Source organism: Xiphophorus hellerii, unplaced genomic scaffold (assembly GCF_003331165.1).
Source record: "Xiphophorus hellerii strain 12219 unplaced genomic scaffold, Xiphophorus_hellerii-4.1 PGA_scaffold_78__1_contigs__length_500000, whole genome shotgun sequence".
In the NCBI taxonomy this organism is placed as follows: Eukaryota; Metazoa; Chordata; class Actinopteri; order Cyprinodontiformes; family Poeciliidae; genus Xiphophorus; species Xiphophorus hellerii.
The window spans coordinates 230051-239116 of NW_022587653.1; the positions used below are offsets into that span (position 1 = coordinate 230051).

The 9066-nt window shown below is 42.0% G+C and overlaps 1 protein-coding gene across 1 annotated transcript; it reads right to left on the reverse strand.

Annotated features, from left to right (window-relative positions):
- Positions 1–331: 331 nt before the first annotated feature.
- LOC116716651 (scavenger receptor cysteine-rich type 1 protein M130-like) lies at positions 332–8712 on the reverse strand. The gene is made up of 7 exons (XM_032557462.1): positions 8231–8712; positions 6465–6668; positions 4874–5182; positions 4498–4791; positions 685–933; positions 533–548; positions 332–383 (listed from the first exon to the last, which is right to left on the reverse strand). Exons 1-7 carry the CDS (start codon positions 8274–8276, stop codon positions 332–334), a joined length of 1170 nt encoding a protein of 389 aa, XP_032413353.1. The 5' UTR covers positions 8277–8712.
- Between the last annotated feature and the right edge of the window lie 354 nt (positions 8713–9066).

Consider the following 9066-nt stretch of genomic DNA (forward strand, 5'->3'; position numbering starts at 1 on the left):
GATGGCATGAATGAGAAAGAGACAGGAGCTGATCACAGACTGGTTGCCATGGTTACTAGCATGTTTAAACATGATTACTAGCACCTTTATGATAGATGTACAGTCTGTCAGTAATATTTAAACCAGTTTTAGTTTCTTTCTCCTCAAGGTGTCAGGTTCTTAGTTAAAGGTGACGGTTTCTCTGCAGACATCTGGAACCTGATGGAAGAAACATTTTAAAAGAAATAAATATGAGAGTTCAGAGTTACCTGAGCAGATGATCTCATGGCTCCGATCACCGTTTCCATCATAAGGTAAACAGTTCTTTAATGCAGATCCTGACTGGAAACAGTCAGACCAGATCCCCCAAACTGGTCTCTCTGAAGCTTCCTTTGAATCTCTTGCTGAAACAGCAGAACCACAGTCCAGTTCAGCACAAACTGCAGCAACTGAGTTCATGTTCCAGTAACTAGAATAAACATCCACTGGTCTCCACTCTTCTTGATATAACATCTCCAGTTTCCCAGCACATCGGCTGGCCTCTCCCACCAACCTGAAGTTGTCTTGATCTGAGCAGAGACAGAGAGTTCATTAATGAAGGAAGTGAAGCAGTGAACAGCAGCAGGTCTGCAGATCCTCCTCTACCTGAACAGGTGAGTCCAACAGCTTGACCAGGTGAGCAGCTGTTTCTACCTGAACTCTCCCTGCTGCTGCAGTTCAGCAGAGCAGACTCACTGCCTTCACACAGGAACTCTCTGCTCCCCACTGGAGCCTCTGCTTCTCCATAGAGCGCCCCCTGGTGGACTGAAGGAGGCCCACAGCCAATCTCCCTGCAGACCACCTCTGCATCCTGCAGGTCAAAGTCTTTTTCACACACTGAGGACCACGACTGGTTGGTCTTCACCTCCAGTCTGCCTGAGCACCGGTTGGTCCCTTGAACCAGCCTGACTGAGTCTGTGGATGCAGAAAGAAAAAAGGTTTCAAATATTTCAGAACTTTAATTTTCTAGATACACATGGAAACATCTCTGAGATTGATAAAATAAAGGCCAAGAAAACCAAACTAGAAAAACTCAGAGCATCAAAGGTGAAGTGAAACCGACTGTACCTGGAATTTTATTTTAATTCTTTATTTTTGAGGTATTGAGAAGATTACAAAAGCACAATTTCAGTTTGTGATCAGATACAATATTTCTTCTCGTTACATTTCTATTTACAAAACAAAACAAAAAGATGGAACAAGGAGTTATTATTTTGGAGAGACATTACTTTTATGTGTATAACTAAGTAAATTATATAGTAAATAGACACTTTCTGAAGGAAGAACCGTTTCTTTTTTAATTCTCAACAATCTAGTATTCTTGCATATTGTGTTTGGTTGACATAGGAAACCCATTTGGACCTCAAGATAATGAACCTGTTCAGTTGAAAATGAATTAGAAATGTTAATCTTTCCATCTGATAGATTTCATTAACACACTCTATTCATTCTTCTACATTTTATAATCTTTTATTGCACTTTAACTTGACTGCCGGGTCACATTGACCCGAGCAGCATCTATGTAAAAAGTAGAACCCAGAGGGGTTACAAATGTGTAAAATGAATAAATTTTAAATTTATATGTAGAGTGCACCTATTAAGACAAGTAGAAAAAGTTCCATGCAAAAAAAAAATACTTCCAACTATTTTTTGTACTATTTTTTAAACTTTAAAATGGGTCAATTTGACCTGCAACATAACAGCAGGGTTAAGTTTATTTCTTAATATTTTAGGCTTTATACTAAACTTTATACTCCGGCTTCCTCCCACAGTCCAAAAACATGACTGTCAGGTAAATTGGTCTCTCTAAATTCTCCCTAGGTGTGTGTGCATGGTTGTGTGTCCTGTCTGTCTCTGTGTTGCCCTGCGACAGACTGGCGACCCGTCCAGGTGACCCCGTTAGAAAATGAATGAATGAATGGATGGATGGATGGATGGATGAATGGATGGATGGATGGATGGATGGATGGATGAATGGATGGATGGATGGATGGATGGGTGGATGGATGGATGCTATGTTCTGGTTTTATTTCTGTCTCATGTTTTGTCTCAACCTCTTTCATTTTGTTGTTTAATTCTGATCGTTTTAATTGGTTTGCTCTCTTTCTTTGGACACAGAAAGATATAATTTTTACCTCCCATAACTGCTTTTAGTGCATCCCAAACTATTTCTGGAATAACCTCTCCATTATTGTTTTCTTTTAGAAATGTGTTTATGTCAGATTTGATTAGTTTTGTAAATTGGAAGTCATTCAGTCATACAGTATACTCGTATTTAATCTCCATTGTGTACTTTTAGGCTCCTCATCTAATTTTTAAGTTAATAACAGGGGTCATGATCAGAGAGGTCAATGTTGCCAATCTCACAGTTACTAATCTTATGACAATCTCTTTTCTTTCAGAAAGTGTCTCATCACTGAACAAAACCGTATATATTTTTCAATACTAAAAATAAGATGCACCCCCACAACAATAACAGAATGAACATAAACAAAAATATATTAAAGTCTTTAACAGAAGGTTTGCTTCCAGAACAGAGGAACCTTAAACGAGCTGAAGATGTTAGAGCTCCAGTCGGGGGAAAGTCCACTCATCGTGTATGGTGGGGCCCACTGAGATGGCTGTGTTGTAGTTTTAGCCATTATGTGCTTCAACCATTAAGTCTATGATTAGTCCAGAGTAAACACGGGTACAGTTAAATACTGGAATGACATCCGATCGCATTTTCTTCAATTAGTCACTTATCTGCAGGAGATTGATGCCTGTATTCCTGTAGCTTTTCTTTAATCCGCCGTCAGGAGTCCTCGCGCTCCTGGATTTGTGCGGCGCTCGATGTTTCTGCCTCCCGATGTTTCCGCCTCCCGATGTTTCCGTTTCCCGGTGTTTCCGCCTCCCGATGTTTCCGCCTCCCGATGTTTCCGCCTCCCGGTACCCGGCCGCCTGCCAAGAAGAAAGCTGTTGTAGCTCCTGCTGGATCGGGTTGACCGGGGGATGGATGATCATGACCGGGAATCCCCGTGATGCCATGTCTGATGTCGTCTCCGCTGCGGTCCGGTACATGCGGGTCTCCTCTCCGTAGAACTCAAGTAGCCTTGCTGGGTAAAGATTTTTTCTCCTTCAGTATCTTCTTTACTTGAATAGCTGGTGGATAATCGTGATCGATGTAGAAGCTCTTGTTGTTGTACTGTAATTGTTTTTTCTGCCAGGCTCTGCGAATAACTTCCTCCTTCGTTTTCTAACTATCAAGCTATACACTGATTGATCGAGGCTCTGATTGCGCATTGGCGGCTATGGAGGCCAGCTCTCTGTGGACTCTTTCAATTTTGAGTTCAGCATCTTGCAGGAGATCCAAACAGTCCCTGAAGCAGTTTTTCTACGAAGCCCTCGATGTTGTTACCTTCAGCCTTTTCGGGAATGCCATAAATCCTTATGTTATCTGGCCGTGCGCGGCCCTCCTGATCAATGAGCTCAGCCTCCATGTCGTCTTGGCGCTGAAGAAGTCATTTCATCAGGGATGACGCCGCCTGCATGGCTGTTTCTATTTCTTCGATTCGACCCTCTGCTTCATCTAACCTATCGTTTGTTCGACGCTGTTCTTGTTGGATCTCCAGAAGCTGCTGCTTGTTGTCTCGTCTGAAATCTCTAAGTTCTGCGAGAGTGCTATCCAAGCTAGCCTCCTCCATTTTCCCTCCTCGGCCTCGTGGACCGGGAAGCGGCGTCGGTTGATTCGTTGTTCTAACTCGTTAATGGTCGCTGCACCAGTCGTTTTCCTCCGCCGTGAGACAACCCTCGCCTCTATTATCGGTAAAATCTCACTTGAACTTAAGTAAAATTTTGTTTTTGGGTTGTTTTTGTAAAACCGTTGATTAGCACTGAAGTTAAGCTGCCGTCTTGGTCATGACCCGGAAGTCCCTCTGATGTTTTATATCGGTACCTGGAATTTTAACGTTCATTTTTATTTCTACTGAATTTATCATATTTGTGAGCCTTAACATGTTAATAAACTCACTAAATGTCAAACAAACTTTAATCTCTGTAAAATTGTTAATATTAAAGTGGAATTAAAAAAAATTTGGCAAAATGGCTGAACAGCGCCCCCTAGATTCATCCAGGCCAACAACCATAACAAACAAAAGGTTTTACTACGATTTTCACTAAAAACAGGAAGTCCACCATTTTGGATCAAAGTTAATTTTCTGTTAATTTTCAGGTTTAGAAAATGTCTGATTTCCTTGAACTCCTCCTGGGATTTTGATGCATCGACTTCAAAGCAGCAGAGATTAAAAGTTATTAAAATAATGAGTTTTTGTTCATCGATGTGGCTAAACTGAAAACTTTATCTGGATATTTAAATTATTTTAGTTTCCCTCTCCTTAAAGGTTTCAGGTTCTTAGTTAAAGGTGACGGTTTCTCTGCAGACATCTGGAACCTGATGGAAGAAACATTTTAAAAGAAATAAATATGAGAGTTCAGAGTTACCTGAGCAGATGAAGTAAAGGCGCGAAACACTGTTTCCATCAGAAGGTAAACAATTCTTTAATGCAGATCCTGAGTGGAAACAGCCAGACATGATCCACCAAACTGGTCTCTTTGAAGCTTCCTCTGAATTTCTTGCTGAAACAGCAGAACCACAGTCCAGTTCAGCACAAACTGCAGCAACTGAGTTCATGTCCCAGTAACTAGACGAAACATCCACTGGTCTCCACTCTTCTTGATGTAACATCTCCAGTCTCCCGGCACATCGGCTGGCCTCTCCCACCAACCTGAAGTTTTCTTGATGTGAGCAGAGACAGAGAGTTCATTAATGAAGGAAGTGAAGCAGTGAACAGCAGCAGGTCTGCAGATCCTCCTCTACCTGAACAGGTGAGTCCAACAGCTTGACCAGGTGAGCAGCTGTTTCTACCTGAACTCTTCCTGCTGCTGCAGTTCAGCAGAGCAGACTCACTGCCTTCACACAGGAACTCTCTGCTCCCCACTGTAGCCTCTGCTTCTCCATAGAGCGCCCCCTGGTGGACTGAAGGAGGCCCACAGCTAATCTCCCTGCAGACCACCTCTGCATCCTGCAGGTCAAAGTCTTTTTCACACACTGAGGACCACGACCGGTTGGTCTTCACCTCCAGTCTGCCTGAGCACCGGTTGGTCCCTTGAACCAGCCTGACTGAGTCTGTGGATGCAGAAAGAAAAAAGTTTCTTCAACATTTTCACTGAATTTGGTTCCAGTTTGTTCAGCAAAGCTCCAATACAGAGCAGACTCTGTGTGGAGGAACGAACCAACTGGTGGAGAACGGGTGGAGAGGGGAGCTGGGCAGAGTTTTGTTATTTTTAAATCTACTGTTTAATATTCTTTGCACTTTTAGCATCTGCTTATACTGCAGGCCGGCCCTGGAGATGGGTGGGAAAAAAACTTAAGACAAACAGAGAAAATTACACTACAACATCACAAAGAACCTATGAATTATCAGTTATTAATATTTCATCCTTGTCTTCTACAAAGCAAATGTGAGGACAAATTTAATCACAGAATAATAGAAAACTATCATCTTTTAACACTTTAAACTTAATTTGTGGAGGAAGTTCAATATTTGATCAGCTTCTTCTCAATGACATTGAGGTTTTTATAACCCAGAATCTGCTCCACTGGTTCCCCTTTAATCTAATCAAACTTCATTAAATCACTAACCTGGTAAAAACCAGCCACTCTGTAACTACACTTTGATTCATCCAGAGAGTCTGGACTGTGTTGAGCTTTTAAATTTCACCCAGTTGCTAACGTTTGTCCATGACATGCAATGCACCAGATCCACACTAAGAAGTTTACTGGAAGTTTCCTGGGCTGTAAACATGTAGAAAAAATCAATTACCAAGCACTGTTAGATGGAATCACTCAATCAGGTTTACTAGCATATTGTGCACAATACAGAGAACATATAAGAGGATCAATAGTGAAACATTTCTGATTGAAAACTCTTTCAGGCAGAGACAGCAGGAGTTTTATACCAAGGCTGAGGGAGAGACGCTCTGGTTCTCATGCAGCTGCAGGAAAACATCTCCCAACCTTGTGCTTGCAACCCAAACAGCTTCATTTGGTGAGAATCACTAGCATTTAGAATGAAGACAATACAACCAGCAGATATTACCTTACAATAATTTGTCCTCCACAAAACAGAGAAGAGCCGTTAAAGTTAATTCAATATTTGGAAGTGTGGCCACCATGGACTGAACTTCCTCCACTGCATTGCTAAAACTACAGAGACTATGTTTCTAAAATAAGAAAAAATAAATCATCGTTCAAACTTCTCCTTCTGTTCGCTGATTGGTCCGGTAGAAAATCTACCAGAGTGAATCCAGGTGAAGTGGAAGAAGCCCAGACTGAGCTGGAAGTGAGAATTTTTTTAAAGTGGAGTTGGAAGCAGAACAGGAAGGCAATGGCCAGGATATGAAATCACCTGAACAGACGATCTCTACATTGTAGCTCTTATCTCTTTGTAACGACACCACAGATCCACAGTGGAGCTGTCTGCAAGCTCCAGCTGCTGATGTTAAGTCCCAGTTCCAATCAATCACTGGTTCCCAGTCTCCCAGATCCTTCTTCTCCAGTCTGCCAACACAGCGACTCCTTCCTGCTACCAGTCTGAGTTCATCAGACAGCGCTGGAAGAAACAACATTTACATGTTGGGTTACAAAAAGCAAAGACAGATTCAGGATGTGTTGACAGGATCCTGTTGATCGTGTTTATTTGATCTTCTCTTGTTTCTTCCTCCTGTTAGAGGCAGAGCTATCATGGATGGTTCTGATCAAAGCATCTTTATGTTGGAATGGCCTAGTTAAAGCCCAGACCTAAATGTTATTTACACTCTGTAGTAAGACCTGAAATGTTTCTTATTATTCACCTTTTTTACCCATTTATATTTTATGTCTTTACTGAAACCAACCAAAGTCAAATTCATTGTTTTTGTGTAAAAAGTTGTCAAATCCAACAGATTCTGATTCTGAATGCAGAGCAATCAGAATCAGAGCAGCTCATCTAACCTTGTAGATGAGCTGGTAGATAACTTCCATCGTAAAATTTCAGATGTCATTGATTTCTTTGCCTAAATTAAAGTGAAGGTCGTGTCTGGTAGGAACAAAACTCCATGGAAAAATGTTCAAACATTTAGATCTGCAAGACAATTTAGCCGTAGGGCCGAACGTAAATGGAGTAAAACTCAACTTTGTTTATTATGAAATCTATTAAGAAAGACTGTGAAGCTATCACTCCACACTGATAACCACTGATATAAAATAAAACGATCTGGACAAATCATTACTGCAGAATTACAGGCCGATCTCCAACCTTTCATCCATCAGCTAAATTATTGAAAAGCTGTTTCAACAATTAACTCTGCAAAACAACCGAAACTCTGAGTTCCTTTAAATCTGGACTAAAAACCCAGCTGGTCAGATTTGCTTTAGAAACATAATAAATGAAACACTGAACAACATTTTGATGTGTAACGACGACACTTTGACAAAATGTACTGTTTACTGGTTTACTGTGTGGTGTCTTTAGGACTTTTTGTGTTTTTATGATGTAAAGCACTTTGAACCGCCTTGGTGCTGAAATGTGCTTTACAAATAAACTGATCGATTGGTTGATTGATTCTAATCTGCAGCAGGCGAGTTCCACATCCTGCCTGAGACACTCCCACGTCACACGGAGCTCAAACGTTTTCACCAACACAACCAGCGGTACCAGAAGCTGGTCCAATGACCGTGGTGCTACTGGGCTCGGTTGGCCAGCAAACGGGCCTGACCAGAACCTCATAGAGAACCTGTGGAGCCCAGAGGAAGATGAGAGAATTCATGCAGAAGGAGCCATTTTATGTGGCTCCACCTGTTTACTGCGCAGATTCAGCGCTGGTGCAGAGTTTCTGCAGCTTCTCCTTATCAATCAATCAATCAGATTTATTTTATAGCACATTTCAGCAACAAGGCAGTTCAAAGTGCTTTACATCATAAAAACACAAAAACCAACAATTCTTGATTTTATTGGCTCCTTAGCAGCAAGTAGACAATATAAACATCACTAACTGTGTAGCAGCAGCTCTATGATCTGAGACTAGAAACAGTTTCCAGTTTTTTGTTTGTAAAATTTAACATGTTTATCAGTCGATCATTTTTAATTTGAACTCTAGTGAATATTAGTGTTTTTGTTTGAAAGTGGAGTCCTACCTGAGCTGCAGAGACACAGAAGCAGCATCAGAGCTGTTTGGTCCATGTTTCCTCTGGATGTGGAGTGAAGCTTCGTCTCTTGATGTGATCAGGATGTGGCTCCAAACTCTGAACACTTCCTACTTTAAGCTTTTTTATCTGCTACTTCCTGAACGTCACAGTTCAGGTCTTTGGCTGCTTTCAGAGACATCGCCTCCTTCCTAGGAGCTCATCATGAAGATGGGTTCATACTGGGCCTACTGGGATTCAGGGGTTTCACCAGTCTCTGTTGTTCCTGTGTTTAGTTCAGTCTTTGTTCTGCATGTGGCCGGAGTGGATCCAGGTGTGTGATCCACTGAAGGGGAACCTGATGTTGTTGGCAGCAGTAGCTCAGCTTCCCTCCAGGAAGGGGTCACAGCTAAACAGAAATGAGCCCAGGTGTAGCTGCTATGAAGAGAAGAAACAGAGAGAGAACATAAACTTAATGTCAGCAAAACCTGCAGACATTCAAGGATGGAGAGCAGTAGGAGAAAGAAGCAGAGGAAGGAGAAGTGGTCAGTTTGTCCTCCAGGAGGATTGATGGAACATCTTTAGATTATAAATCTGGAACATCCATTTTCTGTTCACCCTTTGTCCCTAATGGGGTAGGGTGCCTAGGTGCCTATCTCCAGCTACGTTTCGGGCGAGAGGCAGGGTACACTCTGGACAGGTCGCCCGTCTGTTGCAGGGCAACACAAAGACATACAGGACAAACAAAAATGCACACACACACCTAGGGAGAATCTAGAGAGACCAATTAACCTGACAGTCACGTTTTTGGACTGTGGGAGGAAGCCGGAGTACCGGGAGAGAACCCA

Coding starts and splice junctions, on each gene's coding strand:
- LOC116716651 (XM_032557462.1), bottom strand. CDS start 8,276: ATGGACCAAACAGCTCTGATGCTGCTTCTGTGTCTCTGCAGCTCAG. Junction 6,669..8,230: donor TCTGTGTCTCTGCAGCTCAG/GTAGGACTCCAC, acceptor TGTTTCTTCCAG/CGCTGTCTGATGAACTCAGA. Junction 5,183..6,464: donor TGTAGAGATCGTCTGTTCAG/GTGATTTCATAT, acceptor CTGCATCCACAG/ACTCAGTCAGGCTGGTTCAA.